At 43.2% G+C, this 25441-nt stretch overlaps 1 protein-coding gene across 4 annotated transcripts in view; it reads left to right on the top strand.

Annotated features, from left to right (window-relative positions):
* Positions 1 to 25441, top strand: part of LOC126530128 (alpha-1,3-mannosyl-glycoprotein 2-beta-N-acetylglucosaminyltransferase-like) — a 112276-nt gene that overhangs the window by 84351 nt on the left and 2484 nt on the right. For all 4 annotated transcript variants that reach the window (XM_055070113.1, XM_055070114.2, XM_050177564.3 and 1 more), the window contains 6 exons: positions 3938 to 4076; positions 4317 to 4451; positions 11236 to 11326; positions 14588 to 14692; positions 16718 to 16808; positions 21588 to 21758. In XM_055070113.1, coding sequence (XP_054926088.1) covers positions 3938 to 4076; positions 4317 to 4451; positions 11236 to 11326; positions 14588 to 14692; positions 16718 to 16808; positions 21588 to 21758 — 732 coding nt within the window. The remainder of the gene's footprint in view (positions 1 to 3937; positions 4077 to 4316; positions 4452 to 11235; positions 11327 to 14587; positions 14693 to 16717; positions 16809 to 21587; positions 21759 to 25441) is intronic.

Raw genomic sequence — 25441 nt, forward strand, 5'->3', positions numbered from 1 at the left:
TTAAAAGACATGTTCCCTGGTGGAAGGCAGCCTGTAGAGATGGGCGAAAGAGGCAGAATAAAGCATGGGGCACATTGCGTAAATCGCCGAATATGGAAAATCTCATTCAATTCAAACACATAAAATCACAGGGAAGGCGAACACGATGTCAGGCAAAGAGAGAAAGCTCGATGAGGTTCCTCTCAGGTATAAGTTCATACACACAGGTGGTGAAAGTGTGGAATGGCCCAAGAAGGCTAAAAGGGCAGCAAAACCATCCGTTGCCTCTGGTCAGGCAGACTCCATAGGGGAGCACTTTGAGCGTGTGTCTAGCTCAATCCGCCACTCACAATGCTTCATGAAGTACAGACAAATAGAAGAATGTAAGGCATTTGAGTGTGAATCCCCACAAAACACACAATATAACCATCCTTTGAGTATTGCCGAGCTGAGAGCTGCCTTTATCGCATGCAAGAGCTCTGCACCGGGACCTGATAGAACATTGTATGACATGATTAAGAACGTACACACTGATACACAAGTTACACTACTTGCTTTTTCAACACTATTTGGGCTGCTAGATATCTTCCACCAGCTTGGAAAGAAGCGATTATGGTCCCTGCTTTGAAGCAAGGTAAAGATCTGTCGGCGTGTGCAAGTTACCACTTGATAGCTCTCACAAGTTGCCTTTGTAAGCTGTTTGAGAAAATTTATTAATCATCAACTCGTACAGTTCCTTGAACTGAACAAAATGTTTTATCCCTATCAGTGTGGCTTCGGAGAAGGGCAGTCTGCAACTAATCGTCTTGTGCGCATTGACGGAAATTCTGTGGCACATTTGTACAGAAACTGTTTTTTTCTTATCCATATTCCTTGACATGGAGAAGGCATACGACACGTGATGCTATGGAATATTGAGACTTGTCGGGAATGGTCATTGTTCTGACTTCGGGGTGGAGAACGAAAAATGGACTCTTTCCGCATACAAAGAAGAAACAAAAAACTTTATAAAATATTTCCAGATAGTGTATGATAGCGTACAGGCAGCAGTAAGAGCTCATCAGACTGACTGGGCGGCTGGAAGCGTCTCTCTCTCCTCACAATTCCCTTCTCCCTTAAATCCCTTCAGCGACTCCTCGTCGGCAGGAACCAGTTTGGGTGACTTCTCGTTGGCAGGAACCAGGCGGGGCAAGGGGATGACGTCGCTCACGTCAAATTCTTGATTCATCGCAGAGATGGCTGGGCGCTTCTTGAAGTCGCCTCCCGTGTCGAATTCTTGATTCGTCGCATAGAAGTGGGAGCTCTCGTCGCCTCGTGGTAGCCCTGTGGTGCACGTAGTATGGCACAACAGCATCCATGGCAATGTGCTAAACCTAATGGAAAGCTATTTGTCCAATCGTACCTTCCGCATCAAAATCCGCAACGTATTGTCATGGCCTTTTATACAAGAAACTGGTGTACCTCAGGGAGGGGTACTCAGCTGTACTCTTTATCATTAAGATGACCACACTTCATGCTTCATTGCCACTGGCCTTTTTTATTACGTCTGCGTGGACGACATTCAAATAGGCTTCAAATCCTGTAACCTCACAGTGTGCAAGAGGCAGGCACGGCATGGCTTGAACAAGGTGCCTAAATGGGCAGACAAAAATGTATTTAAAGTCAACCCCCACAAAAGTTCTTGTGTTCTTTTTTACGAGACAGGCCTGGTTCCATATCCTTGTGTGGAACTGTGCTGACAACAAATAACTGTTTACGAAGAGCACAAATTTCTAGGTATTATACGTGACTCTAAACTTACTTTCGTTCCACACATAAGATACCTCGGAGCAAAATGTCTAAGAACAATGAACTTACTGAACATACTATCTTACACAGCATAGGATAGCGACAGGAAGTGTTTAATGAATCTTTACTAGAGCCTCATTCGATCACGATTAGACTATGGTGCCGTAGTATACAACTCTGCTCCCCTCTCCCCCAAGCGCACTAAATATGCTGGTTCCTGTCCACCATCTGGGCATCCGCCTGGCCGCAGGCACCTTCAGAACAAGCCCCATTGAAAACTTGTATATGTTGAATCGAATGAGTGGTCACCCCATTTGTGGAGATCGTACATCATCTTCACATATTTCCTCAAAGTGCACTCTAACCTTGAACATCCGTGTTCTATAACGGTTAACGATTCGACAAGCACTGCACTTTTATAGAATCAACCTTCTGTGATATAGCCTTTTTTACTGTGTATGAGGGAGCCTAGCGTGGAAATAGATGTCCCACTCTTCGAAGATAGCTTAATGCCTCCAGCTAAGCAGCTACTGCCTTGGGAGTTGCAGGTGATAGTGTGATATATCTCTTGTTACGGTTACAAAATATGCACGAGAGCTTGAAAGTCGCATGCATTTCCGTGAACTCCAGTCGAAGTACTCTTGTTCTGAATTCTACACTGATGCATCAAAGTTCCGTGCTGGCGTGTCTTACAGCTGTTCATCCCTCTTTCTCTGAATCAGGTGTTTTGAACCTCCATACAAGTATCTTTACTGCAGAAGCCTATGCAGTACTGTTTGTGCTTAAACACATAAATTAAACCTAGAGAAAGCAATAATATTCACTGCCTTATTAAGTGTTGTTAAAGCACTAATGCCTTTAAGAAAACGCAAAAATCTTGTTTTTATTGAGCTCTGCAATATTTATTCATCCCGTAGACATGTGACAATATGCTGGGTACCTGGCCAGAGATGCATCAAGGGTAATGTGCTTGCTAGCAGGCCAAATGGCCACATCAGTTACATCGCAAGCTATTAATCCTACTGCTGCTATTCCTACCAAAGATCACAAGCCTTTTTATGCGAACGAAATTGCGAAGCCAATGGCAACACTTGTGGGACATTGAAACAAATAAGCTCCGCTTGATTAAGCCAAAGTTAGGTTTCTGGCCTTCCGTTACAAAAACACAATGAACTGATGTCCTATTCCGTTGTCTCAGAATATGGTACATATGGTACTCACAATTTTCTATTGACTGGTAGTGAACCTCCAACCTTTGGTAGATGTGGTGACAGGCTCATCATCCTACACATCCTCGTGAAGTGTCGAGAAGCCAAAAGAGAGAAGGAAACGTTTTCCTCTAGTATACCGCTATTGTGTCCCTCTCCATCCCGCTATGTTTCTTGATAAAGAACTGCAGAAATGATGCATGTATGATTGCCACCAATTTGGAGTTTGTGTTGACCCTTTGTAGTCATTTGTCAGGCCCTTGTCGGCACTAAAAAAATAAATTTTGGCCAGACTTCAAAAAGCGCCCATGTCACATGTGTGCTCGCAATTGGCAGTTACTGGAGTTGGTAGCACCAGCTTTCAGAACTTTTCAACTTCACGTCTTCACGTCTTCCACGCTTGAGGCAATTTGTGGTGTGATGTGCTGACAGGATGGCAACGTTTCCTGCGTATGCATTTCATGGGTAAAACTTGCACTAGTTCAGTGAAATACAAGGTGGTTTTAGTGCCATGGACAAATATATTTCTCCTTCGGGTGGTCAGCAAATATCCTCACATGAAAGCACTTTAGAAGAAAGCAACAATGAGGACTCTACAACCTGCAGTGCAAATCCTGGCTTCCACCCAGGAGAGTGGTTCAAGTGCTACCACACAGTGCTCAAGTAGCATTGAAAGCCTCAGGAATACATACATTTTCTGAAATATTATTGCTTAACATGCGTTTCGTTACCTGAGTGCTTTTACTGTGTGGCGTATAAGTGCGCGAAATGGCTTTTGACTGGAACTGCCACAAATTGGATAAATGCCCATGACTGCAAAGGGTTTAGTGATCTGTGGTTAAAGGCATAAATAGGCATAGTCTCACTACTACTATTTGCAAACAGCAGCTGGTATGAGTATTGTTTTGTACATTGTTATGAGCGTTGTGGTGGTGGTCTTTTTTTTTTTTTCACTTCTGCAGCAACCTGACCAAAGTGACATTCCATTAGTGGGCAAGGAGAAGAAATTTAAAGGCTACTACAAGATAGCACGGCATTATGGCTGGGCACTCAACAAGACTTTCTTTGAATTCAATTATGACACGGTACTCATCGTTGAAGGTATGAACCACTTCTTCACAGTGCATTCACTAATTCTTTGACCATTTCTGAATATTTGTTTAGTTGTCCTCTTTCACAATACCCTACACAACAGTGCCTTTATGAAAATACAATTTTTCACCGGAAAATTATGGTAGCTACAAAATTGAGTACATTTGTAACTTCATACTATGTCCTTCAAGGGCAGCATGGCCATTTTGCATTATCATGATGGGATGATTTCTTCTTTGCTTCCTTTAGATGACTTGGAGCTGTCTGTAGACTTCTTTGAATACTTCCTAGCATTGCACCCAATTCTAAAGAGTGACCCAACACTCTTTTGTGTCTCAGCGTGGAATGACAATGGCAAAGCAGGACTTGTAGCGGATGACCCAGGTTGGTTTTCTGTCATTTGTTGTTATTAGAAAGCCCTGTGGAGTTTCCTTTTGTGTGGTAACAATGACTCTAAGCTGTCATGAAAAATGAATTTAATTGGGGACAGAGTATGCATATACAGTCACTGATCGATAAATCAGACACTGATAATCCAGACATGCTCCATAATTCGGACAGCTTCATGGCACCGCCAATGGCCCCATAGACCTAATGTGTAAAGACAAGCGATATTTTAGACAGCCACCAGCTCTACATTAGAATATCTGGACTCTGTCCATGGCTGTCCAGTATGCCGACTCTACCACCAGAGTGCTGCCGTTATCTCCTCTGGCAACCTTGACAATACATCAAGTATGGCCTCAGAGACTCGAGACATCAAGTATGGCCTCAGAAATTGCATGTTATACTGTAATTCCTGAGGCCTTGCCTTGGTCGCAGCACTACACCTCAGAGATTTAACTGCAAATGCCAATCTTGGAGGCTTTGCCTGAATTATAGGTCGCATCAACATCGCGATCATCACATTCTATTCCAGCAACCCTGCACATGGCCTGCTCTTGCCATTCTGTTGAGTTTGCCTTTGGTACAGCGTTCCGATATTCTGTGCTTGTTTGTTTAGTTTGCATTCCAGACACCGCTCTTTTGGCACCAAGAAGTCTTGTGAACTTATTGACAGGCCACATCAAATAGCATCAATGGTGCCATTGAAATCTGACTCGAAAGGAGTTTTGAGTCGCAGTCCGAATGACTCCACAACTGAAGAGCCTGAACCTTCCACCAGCCACAACATGCTCATATACGGAAATCATTAATGACCTGTTAGGCTGCGGTGTGCCGATTTCTGCAGTCATTACATTTGAAGACTTTGCTGATGTCGACAATGCGGTGTTGTTGCGTGCTGAACTGAACGATGCTGAAATAATCGAAAGTTCTCCCACCGTCAGAGACTCGAACTTGGATAATGATGATGTGCCGTGTGCTCTGGAGCCTTCACATGCAAACACAAGCCTTTGCAGTCCTTGCATCGGTGTACAGCTACAGCACAAAACTGGCAGAAATACAGGCATACTTGTTTGCACGTAAGCGGAGGTGCATGCAGCAATGTATCGACCGCTTATTTCTTGCATAGGGGCCTTAAAAGGTTAATAAAATTATCCTTTTTGGATACATTAGTTTTTTTCGGACATTCAATAGTTTGGGCTTATTTAAGTTCCCCGTGGAGTCCAAATTATCGGTCGTAGACTGTAGTACTACATGAAGTAACAAATTCTAACATTATCTCTGTTCTACTTGGTGGTAGTACAGTCCAGCCTCTACGTAACAGATTATTGCAGCTAAACCTCGATGTAATGAAGTCAGTAAAATTGGCAATTTGCTTCGTTATGTCGAAACTAGGTTACATTGAAATTTGACCATCTATGCAAATACAGTAAGCGATGAATTTTTCTTACACGGAAGGGGCTGCAAAATTTTCCAAATTATCAGTCATTTGGGAATAGCAAATATAAATGAGAAAAGAGATTTTGTTTCATTTTGTTGAATTTGAGAGTCACCGATGAAAGATACGGTTTCATGCTGTGTCGACAATGTCTTCGCATCGGTGATGGGAAGCAAGGCCAGCCACGCTTTTGCATCCTCTTCGCCCCGATGGTTAATAGCATCCCTCGCCATGGGATGATGCCATCATGAAAAGCGCCTGCAGTGGGAAGCGAATGTTTCGTCTGCCTCTCACTTCAACGCGTCTCCAAAACTCGAGATTACGCAAACTCGAGTACTGAACACACTGGAAGACAGCGCACATGATGCCATGGCATCTCGGCATGCCCACTCTTGGCACAGATTACATCTAAAGCAGGGTGCATGGGCTATGTATGTGCTCAGCCGCGCTGACAGCCATGCAGGTGTGTGCCAACCTGCCTCCCACTCCGTACAACCCCCCTGACGTTTTGTACACGCTTGGTTGCGTTCCCCTCTCCTCTTTTCTCCTGCTCGCGTGGGTCCTCATCCAGCCATCCACCCTTTTCGGCTTACCCTCTCAGGCTTTCACTCGCACCCAAAGCGTACAGCGTGCGGGCACAATAGGATCTCATCACGGAACATGACGGTGCTCCTCGGCAGTAGCTGTTGGTCACGTGATTTGAGAGCTGTGTTCACAAGCAGGCGCTTGTAATTCAACCATTTGACCATCTGCATTTGTGGAAGTTTTCATTTATTGTCTCAGTCTTTACGAAGGCTGTGCAATTTCGTTATATTGAGGTTCCAACTACATGATGCTTTATGGACAGGAAGTTATAAATAGTTAACTAGTTCATTATATACATGTTATGTTTAATTTGGTTATATTGTGGTTTACCTGTATATATATGGAAATAAGTGTAAAATGTCTTATCCCTGATATTGGCATGCAGCAAATATATGCTTAAATAAAAACAGTCATCTTCCATTAATTCGACCTGATGGTGCTGACGAAAATGGTCAAATTAAACAATAGGCAGAAGAAAAGCCAAAACATGGCGATGATTCATTAGATAGTATTCGTCTTGATTCTAACATGTTTCTAAATTGAACATGCACCCACTTGCCATGGGTTGGAAGTAGAAAAGTAATATAGAAATGACCTCGGAGCTCCTAAACAAAGTACAAATCAAACATGCACCCAATATTCTAACCAAAAAATCTTAGCTTGCTTCCGATTCTGAAAAAAAATGAAGCCAGCTAACTTTACCTTCACAGAATGTCCATCATTATCACGGTCTGTAAAGAACCACAATGTGTCGTCCTCTGTATGGTCTGTAGTGCGTTTTATATTCAGGGTGTCTACCAACTGGGAATACCAAGAATTCTCAGGGATTTTGAGTAGTCTGGAAAAACTCAGGGAATTTGTTCTTCTATCAGGGAAAATTAGCTGTAATTTTATTGAAAGGGTCGAAAGTCGAGGTAATGCTGGCTCGAGTAACAGACAGGAATCGTAATGAATCGTCTTTGATGCCCTGTCGTCGGCTGGAGGAGTTGCCAGTGTACAATCAACGACAGACTTTCCGGATTCCTGATAATTTGGACGGCTTCGCGGCACCACCACCACGTACCCCATAGAGTCAATGTATCAGAACGTCTGCAATTTCGGACGTAAGAACTCTTCGCCATCCGATTTTCCGGAGGTTCTGCCGTGACCGCAGGTCCGAAACGACATTAATCAAAGCAACCACCGCTGACATTTTGATTGCCTTGCAGCCTCGAACCGACGCTCTCGGACGCAGATCCGTTGCCATAGCCACTACTGTAGCAACGCTAGGCCTAACTGCTTAGACGTTCGCTATGAAGCTTCTTGCCATTGGGTGCCGTGTTTTTTATTGAAAGAACTCGCTGTTGTCAGCAATGGCACAGACTCCGCCTTTGCGGTCCTCGCGATTGGCTTAGAAGCTTGGAAAGCACGATGCGTTGCATAATGCCGGTTTCCAAAAGTCAGCTTCGCCTCTGTACAGATATGTTACTTGGTGAAGCATACGCAAAAGTATTGCAGGGAAGCATAACAAGCGTGGGAAGGGGCTATTGTAATGGGACACAATCATCATCATCATCAGCCTGGTTACGCCCACTGCAGGGCAAAGGCCTCTCCCATACTTCTCCAACAACCCCGGTCATGTACTAATTGTGGCCATGTCGTCCCTGCAAACTTCTTAATCTCATCCGCCCACCTAACTTTCTGCCGCCCCCTGCTACGCTTCCCTTCCCTTGGAATCCAGTCTGTAACCCTTAATGACCATCTTCCCTCCTCATTACATGTCCTGCCCATGCCCATTTCTTTTTCTTGATTTCAACTAAGATGTCATTAACTCGCGTTTGTTCCCTCACCCAATCTGCTCTTTTCTTATCCCTTAACGTTACACCCATCATTCTTCTTTCCATAGTTCGTTGCGTCGTCCTCAATTTAAGTAGAAACCTTTTCGTAAGCCTCCAGGTTTCTGCCCCGTACGTGAGTACTGGTAAGACACAGCTATTATACACTTTTCTCTTGAGGGATAATGGCAACCTGCTGTTCATGATCTGAGAATGCCTGCCAAATGCACCCCAGCCCATTCTTATTCTTCTGATTATTTCAGTCTCATGATCCGGATCCGCAGTCACTACCTGTCCTAAGTATATGTATTCCCTTACCACTTCCAGTGCCTCACTACCTATTGTAAACTGCTGTTCCCTTCCGAAACTGTTCTTTAGTTTTAAACATTACTTTAGTTTTCTGCAGATTAATTTTTTGACCCACCCTTTGGCTTTGCCTCTCCAGGTCAGTGAGCATGCATGGCAGTTGGTTCTCTGAGTTACTAAGCAAGGCAATATCATCAGTGAATCGCAAGTTACTAAGGTATTCTACATTAACTCTTATCCCCAATTCTTCCCAATGCAGGTCTCTGAATACCTCCTGTAAACATGCTGTGAATAGCACTGGAGAGATCGTATTTCCCTGCCTAACGGCTTTCTTTATTGAGATTTTGTTGGTTTCTTTATGGAGGACTACGGTGGCTGTGGAGCTGCTATAGATATCTTTCAGTATTTTTACATACGGCTCGTCTACACCCTGATTCCGTAATGCCTCCATGACTGCTGAGGTTTCGACAGAATCAAACGTTTTCTCGTAATCAATGAAAGCTATATATAAGGGTTGGTTATATTCCGCACATTTCTCTATCACCTAATTGATAGTGTGAATATGGTCTATTGTTGAGTAGCCTTTACGGAATCCTGCCTGGTCCTTTGCTTGACTGAAGTCTAAGGTGTTCCTGATTCTATTTGCGATTGCCTTAGTAAATAGTTTGTAGGCAACTGACAGTAAGCTGATCGGTGACTGTAAGCACAGTATGTATTCCTTAATTATACACGCATGTACCCGGTATTTCCTGTCGCAGTACGAGCACCGATATGCCTAATAGTACATGTACCAGCTGGCCTTTAGAGCGTTTTCGAATGTGCCTGTGGCAGTTTGAGCCCTTAAGGGCAGTAAATGTCATGCATTTTTTCCAACTGGCCGATTTTTCTGACGTTTTCGCAGCCCCTAGGGAGTTTGAAAAATCTGATGTGGACTGTGCAACTGACCAAGATGCTTCAAGTTGTCTGTGGGGTGAACGAGTGGCAGAAGGAGGACAAGAACAGAAAGGACCTAGCGCATTGAGGAATGAGCGGGAAAGGAAGCATGCTGCCGCCGTTTTGAAGGAGCTTGAGCCCAAAAAATAGTGTTGGCTGAGGCTGAGATGCAGGTGTCCCTCATACAAACCAAAATAAACTATTTAAAGCAGTGAAACACAACACTGAGGCAACATGCGCGGTTTGAGAGTATGTCAGGACAGTTGAGGTTAACTTACGAGCTGTTCAGAGAGAATCTCAAATGTGACAAAGTTCGGGCCTCATACCACTGAGCTTGCTATCAGTTGATAGAAATAGCTCCTATTCGAAAATATTTGCTTCTGTTGCATCGCCTTTTTATTCGTATTTGACAATGTCTGACTCGATTTTCAATTTTTTTTCGGAGACATTTTATTTGCTGTGCATTTTACTAACCCTTCCCTTCTATTCTCTTTTTGAATAACATAAACACTGTTCCTTAGCATTAAAATTGGACTAAGTCGTTTTTCTTTAAATTTTTCGTATGCTTACTAGAGAGTGACAGCATTGGGCGATATGGTTTCAGCCCGTCTTGACATAAAACATAGTTCTGCATCACTCGGAATTTTGCAAAGGCACTCAGGGAAAACCTGGAAAACTGGGGAATTTGAGAATGCCAACTTGGTAGACACCCTGTATATTTTGCATTTATCAAACGACTCTGAAACAATCGCAAACGGGATGGTGGCCCATGCCTAGACTAACGACTTTGCTAGTTCTTCCTGTGACACATGCAATTCTCCAGAATGCCAATAACATGTGACGCAACTTGTTGCTGCTAGCTTAACATGTTAAGTAACTTTACGTTTGAATGTGCTTTCATAATCGGACTGAAAGTGCTGCATCGTCGTCGTCATGTTATGTGTGAACTCTGCTATCACCAACCACTGTCGCCTTCCAATAGTGACGATGCTGGCTAGGCTGCCTCTGGTGGTAGGCTGCTGCAAACATGACCTTGTTTTGGGTTGTATCCCCGAGCACTTTGCAAACTAATTTTCTTGGAAAAAAAAGGCACAAGTTACAATTGGGTGCATACTATAATAATCCATATTGAGCTACTGGTATCACTGTAAAATCTTCCGGTGCTAGGCTGAAAATAGCCAATTTCAGTGTGAGATGACATATGTTAAACGCATTCACTGTACCCTAAGCACTGCGAAGACTGAAGCTGCCGCTGTTAGACTCGTCACTGCGGTCAACATTAGGGTCAGATGCGTGCTTATTGACCAGCCAGGTTTGACTTATCCGACAAAGGCTGATTTTAGGATCGAAATAACAAGCATTTTATCCCATAAGAAGTGTATGGGTGCTGGCCGGGACTTTCGGTTGGGATCGAATTAACCGGAGTCGAAACCGGTGTGTACTCTGTCCAATATAACAAAAGTACTATTTTTCTATCGTATAACTTTATTATTAGACTGTACTTATTTTTCTGTTTGCACATTCCCATCAAATTGGAAGATGGCTCATCAAAGGAAATATTTCCTGGTTCTTTATTGTTGCTTTGTGGAACTTTCTGCAATTGGTGGGTCTCGCTTCTTTGTCCTACAAAATATTTGAGCTGCTTATTTCTGTTTTATGCATGACTAGAAAATGTCCTTATGACCTAATGCCTCTTGTCACTTCCCAGAGTTGCTTCACCGGTCCGACTTTTTCCCGGGCCTTGGGTGGATGATGACCAAGGATATGTGGGTTGAGATGAGCCACAGGTGGCCCAAAGCGTAAGTCACTGAGTTGTACTTGCCTACCACATTTTGCAGATGCCATTTTCTGCATTTCACTTATGTGGTGGATGGATTTGCTTTTTCTCAGTCCACCTTAGCAGCTGTCTTTCATGTGTAAACAGTCATCGATATGAGAGCTTGATTGCAACCGCTTGGAAGCTTGATTTTTATCCTAAGAGCTGCAAAGCGATAACGAAATCTATTAACAGGAAGTCAAGTGATTAAGTAACTTGCTTACAGCTGTTCATTCATAGTAGGTGCATTCACTTGTGTCCTGGTAGAAATTTTAATTTTAAAGAACATTATGAAGACCCAACCCCAGTTGCTATCCAAAGGTGTGTTTACCGTGCTTCAGGAAGTGTTTATTTGTGGCACTATGTTAAATGCGTTGTGCGTGGCGCTCCATTACCGGTATGCCTCATGGTTAACCGGTACGTTTTGTATCACATCCTCAAGGACTGCTTCACAACTCTGTCCAGAGTCTCAATGGCAGCATCTCAAAATGCTAGCTGTCGCAAGGAGACAATGCAAGAATTCTCCCCTTGCTACCATGCAATACTGCACAACAACACCGGTACCACTACACTGTAGTAAAGTACCACCGTGCAGTTTTTACCACTGTGTTAGATGTCTCCATCTTTGAGATCGGCCTGCAAAAATGGCTACAGTCACAAGAAATTTATGGTTAGTTTCCAAAGAAGGCTAAACACCTTAGAAAGGAATATATTTGAGGATCTAAATTATGGTTTCAACATCAAGGCTCTGAACAACAATTAATAAGAAGGTTTTCGGTGTGACTTCAAGTAATAAATGCAATTTGAGATAGGATGTATATGACGTGTGCATCAGTAAACAAAAATATTTGGGAACAGTAGCAGCAAGTCAGAATTGCAGTTGAGGAACCTTTGCTGAAGAAACCCAAGTGTGTTTTTCTATCCAAGGTAATTCTGTCCTTCCTAAAGCTGATGCCATTGTTTCTGTTTGTGACTTGCTTGTGTGCAATGGTCATTGCACACAAGCAAGCGACAGCAAAAAACGCACAAGCAAGAAATTTAAAGAAAAACGACTTAGTCCAATTTTAATGCTAAGGAGCAGTGTTCGTTATTCAAAAAGAGAATAGAAGGAAAGGGTTAGCAAAATGCACAGCAAATAAAAGCATGTGCAAATGCATGGTCATTGCATTTTTCATACAACTTGTTTCTTTAGAAGCACTACCCTGCTGCGATATTTTTTTTGGGGGGGGGTCACCAAAGAGCAGCATTAAGTCAGTTTAGTCTGGCAAACCTTGTTTTCACTTGTTGAGCTGGAAAATGAGTGATTTCAGGATTGCTTTCCTTGTATTTCGTGCCGAAACCTCAGCACCAGTATGTTGGTGCCAAGTGGCAGATTCCATGGAAAGATGGAGGCTTGAAGTGATGACAAGGGGCGTCATCATGCTCACAGACAACTTTCCCTAGCAATGACCACAGCTTCTGCACATGTGTTACTGCACCAGGTAGTCCAACAGAGTTTGACAGCGCTTTCGGTTTCTTGGAACAGACGCTGAGTCAGGGCAGCTTCCACTTGCGACAGCTTCGCATTTCACTTCAGTTTCAGTTTCAATTCATTGTTCTTTAGATACAGCGAACGGGTTACAGATAATATACAGACGAGGGTCCCAAAGTCAGACTGCAAACAAGACTCTCGGTTATTTAATAACAATGTAAAAACGTGTGAAAGATGAGCAAGCTAAGTAAAAAAAAAAAAACATTTGTGTAATATACAACACAGGAAAATTAAACAAATGAAAAACAATTGGCAGTGTACAATCCTATAGCACTTGCATAAAAATACTGGTAAAAGTAGTGTAATGAACGATGTAAATTTAGTTATAAATGTAAAGAAAGCTTAATGGCATGATTAAATGCATGAAAAGGTGAAGATTTAATGGTTTTAGGTAAAGCATTCCATAGATTTATAGCCGCAAATGTCATTTTTTCATAGTTAGAATGAACCACAGGCAGTAAAAAATTGGAGTTACATGCAAACCTGGTATTATTGTTATTACTAATGAGATTCCTGGAATCAATGAATTCTACGAAAGCTATTTAGTAAGTAAATTATAAAACGTAATTGTGACATGATAGTTGAACAAGGTTGTCAAGGAAGGATGCTGTTTTCTCGAAGTAATGGAGTAGCACTCGTGAGAAGACTGCTTTTAGCGATAATGCGTATCGCTTAGTTTTGTAAGTGCTGAATGATGAGATATGACAGTAATATATATTTCCCCAGGAAACAGTGCTGTAAATAATGTCACTGAATGAAAGCAAAGTATAATGCTAATAACACATCTTAGGAAAAATATGTTCTTGATTTGATTATTGCTAAATGAAGGCACCTTGTTGAGAAATTTTAGGTTAGAATCTAATTGCGGAGATGCGGAGACACATGCGGAGACAGGAATGTGATGACCATCCAGAGTTATGTCAAGCATGCTGGGTAGTATTCTTTGGCTTGATTGGAAAATCATGAATTGAGCTTACTTTACTCGAACATAGAGGAGAAAAGTAGAAAAATAAGTGATATTTAACACACAGTCTTATTCTTATTCAGTCTTATTTTCCTGGTGTAAATTGGCTGCTTACACTTTCTCTTCCCCAGCCTGAACTAATATGAATGAACATGTATGATTTTTTTCGGGGAGTACTCTTACTTGCACACGCTTTACATCATTAGCTTCCCAATGATTGCCACAGAAAGTGTACTCTGTGCATACAGAGCGAATAGGTGAAGAAAAGTCCCATTGCCGAAACGTTGGCTCTAGCTATGTTCCTCCTCGTTCAGCGACCATTCATCACTTGCTAGGTTGAGTGTTCTATTCGTTTTGTATGCAGCGTAGTCCTTCGTGACCTAAAATTAACAACAAAGAGCAAGTAGACGCTGTCGAGATCCATTTTTTGTCATGACGGCCTGGTGCAGGAACATTGTGGCAGTAGCGTAACCGCCTGCCTTTTGTCTGTGCATCTTTTCTGTCCTGCAAGGCGTCGTCCCATGGTAAGAATGGGCACCTTGCTAATGCATGTTTTACTAATTCACCTGAACTGAATGATGTAGTGTAGAGCTGTTTTAGTGTAGCCCTATTGCTTGCTTCATTCATTGTTCTTGGTTGAGTGGAGTGAGAGCTTAAGCTTTTCCTGGCTTTGTTGCCAATTTCATTTTTGCAGTGAACGAAGGTAAACGCTGAGCGTGAGCACGTGCATGCATGATTTCTCTGCACAGATTTTGGGATGACTGGATTCGCCAACCTGAGCAGAGGAAGGACAGAGCCTGTATTCGACCAGAAGTTTCGCGTACCAAGACTTTTGGCAAAATTGGAGTCAGCAAGTAAGGGAAACCTCGCCAAGCATTTTGTACCAAACTTCTGGCTCCCTGTTCTGTGTTTCTCCCCTAGTGCTTGGGGTGACGTGCTTTTGTACTTACTAGTCAAGTTCGAATGATCCAGTCATGGCCAATTTCGGGATCTAAATAACTAACATTACGGCCCATAGAAACTTTATAGTGCCAGCCGGAACCTTCAATCGGAACTGAAATAACAGAAAGATCAAATTATTTAGTCAAATTAAACAAAAGTCTACTGAACACAAATAAGTTCTAAAGCGACTTTCCCTTTCCACTTTCCACATGTATCGAATTGCATTCTTCCAGGCATTGCATTTTGCATCCCTCTGGACTGACGACACTGCAGTCGCCGGCCAATAATTCAGGCTTTCTTAGCAGATAATAATTCAGACTCGTCAGAAATGCCAAGTTTGAATTACCAGTGGTCTGAAAAAATTGAGTTCATGAGAAAATATTTTACGTGTGGCCAGAAAAGATTGTCAGTGTGTTGCTGTACGCACATATGTTTGTGTGTGACCCGGTCGGTCTGTGCTTTGACCATTTTCATGCTGTCACTACAGACAGATGAAAGTATGGGCGATATGTGCACCAAATCTGCATCGGCCTGCAACTTGCAATAGAGGTTGACTGTGCTTCGCTAGTCGAATGATTGCATGCTTCCCCATAGCTGTTGCTGACCAGCACACCATTGCCTGCGCAGACAATAAGGGTGCAGTTCGCACCATTTGAGGCTGCTTGATCCTGAGCAGCAAACATTCATAACTTTAGGCAGTGAAGTCTCTGAAGGCTGTGCCACATGTAAAGGAACATGTAACAATGAATGCTGTGTGTGCAGAGTGCAGATGACACACACAAATGCAGCCTTGACCACTTGGCATTGTCCTGGCGAGGTTTAGATGTGGGTGGTGACGATTAGATTTATTGCAGAACCCTCGGGGACCCAAGCACATTACAGAGGGTGTGGGTGCATATATATCGCAATACCGCAAGCAACATTATTGTATGAAGTAAAAAACTAGAATTATCAATTAACAGTGCACGTTATTTTGATGGGTGGTCATTAACATTAATGAGAATACCATAGGCAGCAACATTATGATGATGTAAAATGCAAAAGGTATATAACAAAACACTGCTAGTTACTTTGAGAAACGGTTAATAAGAAACGGTTAAATGATTAGTCCTTCATTATTGCTCTCAGTTTCATGGATACTCTGCCAACTTATCAAAACAAAAACATTGCTGTTTCTGCTGATCTCGGTACCTGAATTAGCATAAAGTTGGGCAGGCAGAGTTGGAAATACGAAATGGCACCCTGTGCAGCATTAAAAGGTTTGGCCGTCCTTGTACATTGCATCCATGGGGCAAGTAGCAGTGCTGGGAAGCTGCCCAGATAATTTATCACCTCTGAATTATCGCTTGGCAACTGTATTCTGTCATTATACAGTATTGGTGAAGCAGCGCACCGGCCAGGACAATGCAGAGAGACACCAGAATGTACACGACACTTGCTGCACTCCTGTGTGTGTCTCCACCTTGTCCTGGTCAGCTTCACCAACTCGCGCAACTTTCCACATTATCGTATTCCATACGAGCAAATAAAACAGACATGTCAAAACTTCGGTATTTCAAACATGCTGAGCTCACAAGCAAAATTAAAAGTAAAATTGCCCTCTAATAAATAAAATGTGGAGCAGGCATTGCATGTATTTTTCTTGTTAGCTGCATGGTTTAGTGATTGAGCCAATTTTCATTGAATCAACCTGTTGCAAATGGTTTGCTAATTTCATCCATGTGGAAAGCAACAGTCCCACCAATGGATAATGTGTGGCTAGGCTCATCTATTCAGTTTTCTTAATGTATTTCTCATTTGCTTACTGTATCATTAAGTTGGTCACGAAAAGAACACACGCATAGAGGCTGCATTTGTTGTGACCAGCGACCAAATATCTCGACCTGTGGGATGTGAGCATCCGATGCTTATGCTTTAATGCTTTCTTTTTCTTTCAGTGGGCTTTTTTATGAAAAGCACCTCAAATTTATCCAACTCAACAAAAAGTTTGTGCCTTTTACTAGCAGAGATCTCAGCTACCTGAAAAAGGTGAGTCAATACATACTGTAAAATTCCGAGCAAGCTCCCTCCCCCTCCGCTTCGCGCCCTTATCAAGCACTTTGCCCAGGCAACACTGGCCTGCCACATCCAGCTTACAAAAAAAAAAAAGTTATTGTGGCCTTTTTCTTTTTTTTCTACTTTTTCTTTGTGAGCACATTCCCGTTAGAGACATGGCAACTCACCGCACGCAGTTTGCAGTTCCCAGACCGCTGGCAGACAATGGGATCTGCCTGTCGCGCAGTACAGAGGGATCTCCCTGCAGCATAGAGACAAGGCCATTCTGCAACAGAGGATGGTCCAGCTATGCTCCAGCCACAGAATTTCCCCAGCTCACTCGCTGCAGTTGCCCAGCAACTGCAGCGAGTGAGCTGTCTTCAGTCACTGTCTTCTTCATACACTGCACAATCTTCAGTGCCATCAAGTGCGTTCAAAACGCAGCACTTCGCAAATGCTTCGCCTACTCGGGTCATCGGCATGTCGTCCCAGCGCATGGCAACCCAGCCTTCCACTTGCCCATGGCACACATGTTTGATGTGGCTCATCAGAGCTAGCTGGTGTTTTTTTCTGTCAACCAGCTTGTATAAAACTTCCTCAGCCTTTCCTTAGAGCTTATTTATGCAAACGTCAAGCGGCTGCATCTGGTTGAACATACGTACCTACAGGCATGACAGCGATGTCGTACCAGCTGCACTTTCACGCCATCATTTAAGTGCCTGCGATATGAATTGAGTGCAAGAAAGGGAGTGTTTACATAGAAGGGCTTCTGGGCACCATTGTCTCATAATTCTGATCCATTTTTGGGCCATTTCACTTGTCATCCAGATGTTTTCTTGTGCCTTGACAATGACTTTATTCGGAAACATTTTCCAAGTTGGCCACATCTTTCTCTTGAAAATTTTTGATATAGGCCGGCAGCTTGTGGCCGTACGCAGTGTAGCAGCGCATCACAATAGTGCGCTGCTTTTCATACCCAGCTGGGTGCACCTTCATCTCCGTTGGACCTTATTAGTTTATATCAAATAAATGGGAGAAAGATATAAAAATATCACGGGCAGAACCGTGTTTATCTGTGGCACTAAATAGACAAGTTGTGTTGTTGAGTAGCTGCTGCAAAGATTTCTCAGATTAGTGTTGTTGTAGTTGTCAGATATTTGTTTTAAAGCATTCATTTCTGCAGGAATCATTGGACTAGAAAGGGGTAATTGGCAAACTGAACTGTGTGCGAACCTCATTATTATTTGTCAATTTACTATTTGATTCGTATTCACACATGAGTCTATTCACACGAGCCTAGTTATGGACCTACAGTATATACCATTATATTTATACACATTAGCATCATTGCCACTTGCCGCGATTACATAAAAAAAATTCATGGGTAGTTTCTGTGAATAGAACCTGCTTATTAAATTTTTTTGCCAACTCATTCCATTAGCACAGAAGTTTGTCTTCCTATGAATTTTGTTGCAATGAAACTGATCGTGCATGTTTTCAGTCATTGTTGCTCAGTAGAAGAGAATAAACTCAACCTTCCTTTCTCAGTACCAGCACAACCTTGAAACACAATTGGGTGCAATTTGTTTTTGCTGCACAACCTAGGAGACGTTGCACTGAGCTGTGTTGTAGCACTGAAGATTACCATATTTACTGACATAATGATCACACATTCAAGAAAATTGACGCAAATGCAGGAGTGCGATCATTACGCATGTTAACTTTTTCCGGGAAAATAAAATTTTGTTTCATCCTGCGTTTGCTGTGGAATGACAGCAACTCAACAAATGGGCGGTGGTCGCTGTAACAGTGCAGGACACCAAAACAAAAATCGCGACGGGCGGAGCAAGCCGAATGCACCAAACACGATTTTTTTCCTTTTCGTGAGTAGATTGCATGCATTGAAACAGTTTCTTCTGTATCAGTAATGAATAATATCGTTAATATCGGCAAGTGTATGACAATAACATAGCCATGTCCTCTTTGAGGGGACAGAAACAGAGATGGATGCACTTAGCTGCCAGTGACTGAAACACATGGCGGGCATGCTGCGAAAACTGCGGCATTTGTCTTACGGTTGAACCCGACTATATTGAACCCGTTCACATTGAATTATTCTATATATCAAACAATTTCTGGACGCGGTATAGTTGCAATGAGTATATATAGCAAAAATGACGCTTCTATCGAACAAAAATAACAGCGGCTCCCGATATCGAACATCAAGCGGCGGAAAAGTGCCCCCATAAGTTGGCTTTCCCTCGTGGTGCGGAGAAACTCGGTGGCGCGGCTCCATCCAACCACTCTCCCTACTGTGACCGTGCTGCCTCAAACGAGCCTTCGACACACCCCTGCAAAAAATGATCCTGGCCCGGCCGCAGACTCACGGCCGCAGATTGGCTGTCTGATTGCTCAGACAGCCAATCAGGGGCTCTTGTGCCCTCGTCGTGGAAGATAGCGAAAGTACGAGTTGTCTCGCTGCATTTCTGGCTCATTGTGTGCGCACCTTGTGGGTCTTCTCCCACAGTGTTGCCGTGATGAAGCGGCAGAATTCGCCTTTCGTCGTGAAGCTCGAAATCATAAATCGGGTCGAACGCGATGAGAAGTCTGATGTCCCAGCAGCGTGCAAGATTCCGAGCAGCACTCTCAGCACAATCTTGAAGAATAAGGGGGAGATTAGGGCTAAAGCTGCCAAACTCGCGACCCGGTGCCTGTGGCACCCGACGTATACGAGTGTACGGCTGTGTACGAGTGGTTCATCCGAAATTGCTTCAGCCGTGCCGGCTTCTGCATGCTCGGTGATGACTAAATTTTGATGAATGCGACGCAGCCGTTGCCGAAGTTTGGAGCGAGCTGTCAGAATTTCCGGAAGCTGTTGACGAATCAATGGTGGACGATTTTGTGAGTGCAAATGATGGTGTCGCGACCACGGGAGAGCCCAAAAACAGAAGGCTACATGGCCGACATCGCACCGAGCACAAGTGAAAGTGGGCACAATGAGGAAAGCAACGACGGTCCTTTGCCTACATCCTCCAAAGTGATTGGTGCGCTCGCACTAGTCCAGTGCTTCTGTGCAAATGCCGAAGGTTGCGGCCTCAGCTGCTCGGACTCCTTAGACAACGGGGGGAGTGCATGCGTCGCAGGCAGTGAAATTGCCCAAGCAGAAGAAAATGCAGGACTATTACATGCGAAACTAAGATAGTTTCATCAATAAAGTGATATTATAAATGGTATGTGCTTTTATGACATCCAATTATTTAGCAAGCTTATATCGAATTATGCTCTATATCGAACTGATATGCGTCTTTTTGCGATTTCGATATAACCGGGTGCGACTGTACTACTATACTAATACGCACCTTTCCGCTTAGGGTGGGTGAATATCTTAGCTGTGTTACAAGCGTCGGCGTATGAATAGGGTACACTTCTAACGTATCAATGTAAACATGGCTACTATCGCCGCTCACAATTTGTTGGGTGCCCACGAGTGCAGACGAGAAGAATTGAAAGGCACTTTTTTTGTTGTCGTTGTTGACCGCAACCATTATAAAGGCTGGGAATAATAAAGCCAAGGCATGTTTTCTTGTGGCTGTATTTTTCATGGAAGTGCGGAAAGGAATGAAATGGGGCATCTGGTTAAGAATTTGTTTGGTGCGTGCAGACCGCTTGGTATGTCTAGGAAAAGTCGTTCGCATAGCATTCAACAGCATTCGACAGATGATAAGCGGGATCATCATTAGCTAGACTTGGCACATGACATCGCTGCGGCAAGTTCAGGGTGCGATCATTACGCAGGAAAGAAAAAAAAAATCGAATTTTGATGACAAAATCGCATTACGCAAGTGCGATCATTATGCAAGTAGATACGGTATATATAGCCTTGGTGCTGGTCCTTTCCTCATTTATCGTATATTAAGTTTAACATAAAGTCAGGCTTTCTAGAGCAGAGCTTAGACAAATGGAAAGTTGGCTAGCTAGGCAGTGGGCACTCAACATTTTGAAAAATAGCATGAAAGACTGTGTTGCAAGAAGATAGTGTCACGTCACAAGTGTTTTTACTTGTGAGCTCTTTTGTGTTGTTTTCAAGGTGACAAATTCTAAATTTTTGGCCAGCCAGGTGATAAAAATTAACCCAAAGCATTCCTTCATAGCATCTCTCATTCATCCTGCTTTGCTTCGTGATATTAAACTTTGTTTATCATTACTGTAAATGGTGCAGAAAGACATGGGACCATGAAAAGGATTGAACAGCAGTACCAACCAAAAATTTAGTGAAAATCACACTTTTATACAAACAGTGGTGACACGACATTGCTGCATGCAAACCCTGCAGAAAGTGCATGAAAGAGTAAGGCAAGATAACCAGTAGGAAGAACTTTGATTGCCCTAGTCTAGTAGCCACAAGATTTTATTTGATAAATCACTCTCTTAGCGAAATACAGATGCAGTGCTGATACACATCTGACATGTGCTGTACATGAAATGCCTTGTCAACTTCACTCGTGGACCAGCTCACTCGGTTTTCTTATGACACTCAATAATCGAACAGCCATGCATTCAGCCAATAACTGTGTTGAAATCCTAGCATCTGACGGGTAGTTATTGCTGTTTCTAAATAATGAAGGGTCAAGGGCACCCTGTTCTCAATCATTAATGCAGTTCACTAAAGGACAGATGAGAAAGTAACAGATAGATGGAAAGTGATTGTTGTCTGCTGTGACATTAGCGCTGTGCTGCACTGCTGATGACCTCATCTTGTGTCCCCACCAACAGGATAACTACGATGTAGCTTTTGTGAAGGAGGTGTATGGCTCACCACTGGTCACGGTAAGCCAGGTTCTCAAGGGCAGCTTGGAGACTAAAGGGGCAATTCGCATCACCTACACCTCCAAGGAGCAGTTCAAGAGTATTGCAAAGAAGCTCTCCATCATGGATGACTTCAAGGTAACCACCTACCCGCCAGCTAGTTATGTCGTCATTGCAGCCTCAACAAACGTTTAGACTGTGTAAGAAGTTTAGTTAAAAGGTCACTAAAGGAGAATATTAAGTCAAGCTAGATTGAAAGGTTAGTAACAAATTTGTCATAGCAAGAACAGACCTTTTGTAAGTGGAAAAGTAAGAAAGTAAAAAAATTGGAGTGGCACCACCTGTGGTGGGCTATGGTGCCTCTCTTGTGACATCATCACTGCCGACTCACAGAGAAGCATGGAGAGAGGTTACACGGAGATCACATTCACCCATCCACTGTGGTGCAGGCAGTTCAAATCGAGAAGCAGCAGCAGTACATTTGGCAGCAATTTTTTAAACGGCAGAGTGACATATTGACAGAAAGCTATGATAGACTTCTAGGCGAATAATGTATCGATTCGGTTCGGCTTATTTTTTATGGTCTTGCTTTCTTTAGTTCGTTATAATGTTCATACAGAGCGGCCACTGTATAAATTTTTGCAGTGAAATATGAGTGGATGCATCACAAAATGCTTGTAAAACTAGATGTTTTGATAAGGTAATTGTTAGGGCAAGCTAGTTCCGCATAGTACTTGAATGAATATATGAAGAATATTTGAATACTTTGTGAATATTGCTACAATAGTATATGTGGTAAACCCTCGTTAACTCTTAACTCTGATGTCGAGAAATGTCTGTTGTCAGGATATCTGTCCTGGCATGTTGTAAACTCCATTTATTTTTCACCTATCTCCAAGTGCCTCCACACTGCACTCCAGATATCTCGAAATCTCAGCTGCAAAAATGCCCCTACCCTAGAGTTTCCATACTTTGTGCACCGCTGCGACATCACTAAAAAGTGATGCGACAATGAGTTTGTCACAAATTTCACTTGATTCTATGCCATTGTTATCATCCGTTGTTTACAGCTGGCTGCTATCCAGAGTTCACGCTCTGAGACACAGTAGGGAGCTATGTAGATTTCGCATTTGGTAAGTACGCCTTGCTGAAACATAAGCAACGTGCCATCAGATTGGCTGCAGAATGACCGAGAAGCTAAGTAGGTGCACTCTTGTGCTCCACTCGGTCGGCTTTGTAATCGGAGCGAACTTCGTTTCGCTGCCGGCACGAGCGCTGTGCGTAAGTACCATAGCGTTTCGGCTCGGTGGTGGTGTGCAAACTGTGGGCACGTGCCGGTCCTAGTGGAGTGGGCTGTAAATACTCCGGTGTAGGTGGAGCGTCGCTATAACCCGACAGAGTGACTTTCACAATACTTTGCGTGGACACATCGATGCCCATGTGCAACAGCATTTGCTTGGCTCTGTGCGAAGATCGCTGTTGTCTGTAGGCACCAGACGTTTTGAGTGCCAAGTCGCACAATATCTCGCAATAAGGACCTACCGAAGATACCACTCCTGGTATATTGATTGAGCTTCTGCGAGGAATTTAGTAGTTACCGGTGCCTATCTTGAAAGGCTGTGTGGTCTAAGCAATGTCGGGATCTTAATTTTTTTGTGTGTGTGTGAATTTATTTTGAAACTACGCATTTCTCGAAGTTCTGTTTTTACAACTTCGGGTTAATGGGGGTTTTACTGTACTAATTTGTAATTTTTTAAGTTTGTAAAAAAAGTTTCTTGCATTGTAGTTGCAATAACTATTGTTTACTTTTTTCTTGAAAATAATTTTCACTTGTGCTGTTATTTTCACTGCCTAGCCATTAGACACGATGGCTTCAACACTGTCTTCCTAGAGCTTCTTCAGTTAAGCACAGTGTGTGTCCTGTACTGTCGCGTCCCTTGTGCTGTTCTAAATTCAAGATGTTCAACCAGCCCCAATCTGAGCACCTTCTGTATGTACCAGGTTCCCAAGGTATTTGAGAATGACTTCGGATCGCCATGATTATTAACATTCTCATTATACAGTCAATTGGGCATATGTCGAACTTGAAGGGGATTGTGAATTAGTTTATATCAATATTTATAAATACAAGACATGCCTATCTGAAGCTTACCTGGAAACTCCACTCACCTCGGTCAGTTTTCTGAAATTGCAAAAGATTGGAATTTATAGATTTGTTTATCTGTGTTGTACACACAAAAGTGTACTTGTTTCCTGCACATGAATGTCGCAGACCACTTGCACTGCCGAATGGATATCCCAGTGACACAAGGCACCATCAGTCGTGATCGAGCCAGATCGGCATCGACTTCCTCAATTGCAATTGGCTCATTTGCACAAGCTGTGGAATGGAGCCAATCACGGTCTGGAAATTCGATGTGCTTCTTCCATGTTGTTATTCAAGATAAAAAAGAAATGAATGCAGTGCAGAAGTAAACCAGCGTGTACTGACATGGCACCATGCCACCATCAGCATACTTGTACTGTGAATTGCATGTGACTATGCTCCGCATGTCTATTACGGTGCGCCATTAAAATGAGATGGTCATCAGTCAGCATTGGGTCGACCAAACAGACGCTGTTAGATTTGAAAGTGGCTTCCAGCATGCAGGACATCTAAGTTCATTCCCACTCATGTGTAACCCTGGAAGCATGAATGAAATGCATTCAGCGGGATTGTGGTCCCACAAATGCACGGCGACAAATCATGCGCACCACTGCCTTGATGGTCTTTTCCATGGTGCAGATGTAGCATGCAGTGGTTCTGTTAAATCCAGACTGCATGTAAATCCAGCCAAGTGGAGGTTGAGGTCGTATTCATTTTGGCCTACGGAATTTTAAAAAGCTGTTTGCTGATACCAGTAGTCTACAAGAAGACAAACCTGGTGGTGCAGATTTCTCCAGTTCAACATCGCATGCCCGGAGCCACTCTATGATGCCATCCGCACTTTCTTGTAGAAGGCATATTGGACTAGGTTACCTTTTGCGATAGTGATGCCAAGCAGAAATCTGCCCTCGGCAATAAGAAATAGTCGCAGTTTGAACGAGACACGCATTTGGTAGCTGGCAAAACCAAGACGCATGCCTTGCTCATTTTTCCTCCACAATAACACCGTGCTGTCCTTTAGATTTAGTGTCTTGTTTGAAAGTGTCTGCCAGAGCAATGCCGTTTCATCAGCATTGAATATTTCCGACAGCACGAGAAGTGATCATGGCCTTGTTAAAAGAAGTGCCCTAAAGTGCAAGATGCCATGTCTCTCCACTTATTTACCACCAGGGAGCACCACTCTCCACAAAAGAAAGTAGCATGCACTAGAGTTGACATAAAAGAAAGATTTCTTTTAGAGTGCCACTCTTGGGCGCACGTTTTTGCATTGAGCGTCAGTGTCCTCAGCGTAACCGAACGAATGAGCACAGTGAAGGAAGAAAGAGTGAATGCGGAGTGCAGCAGGATGTGAAAGATGGCGATGGTGAAGAGCCTGAAGAAGGAAAGCGTGAGAAGTAAAGCGTAGCGCCATGCAAGATGTTTTCTGCAGCAACGATCGCTATGAGATGGTACCATAGTAGCACACATCGTAGTTCATTGTTGGCGCCATCGATAAAGCATGCGGCAAACGCATTCAGCGACACTATACATGGAAACAAAGCGCTGCATGAGCGGAGGTCTGTCTGCGACATCTGCTGTGAGTCGCGGCCATGCGTCACCCACATGCTGCCTCTCGTGATCTCCCAATTAGTGAGGCAGTTGTGCCACACTTCACTTCGGTTTGCATTGTGCTGCG

The sequence above is a fragment of the Dermacentor andersoni genome, chromosome 5 (genome assembly GCF_023375885.2).
Source record: "Dermacentor andersoni chromosome 5, qqDerAnde1_hic_scaffold, whole genome shotgun sequence".
In the NCBI taxonomy this organism is placed as follows: Eukaryota; Metazoa; Arthropoda; class Arachnida; order Ixodida; family Ixodidae; genus Dermacentor; species Dermacentor andersoni.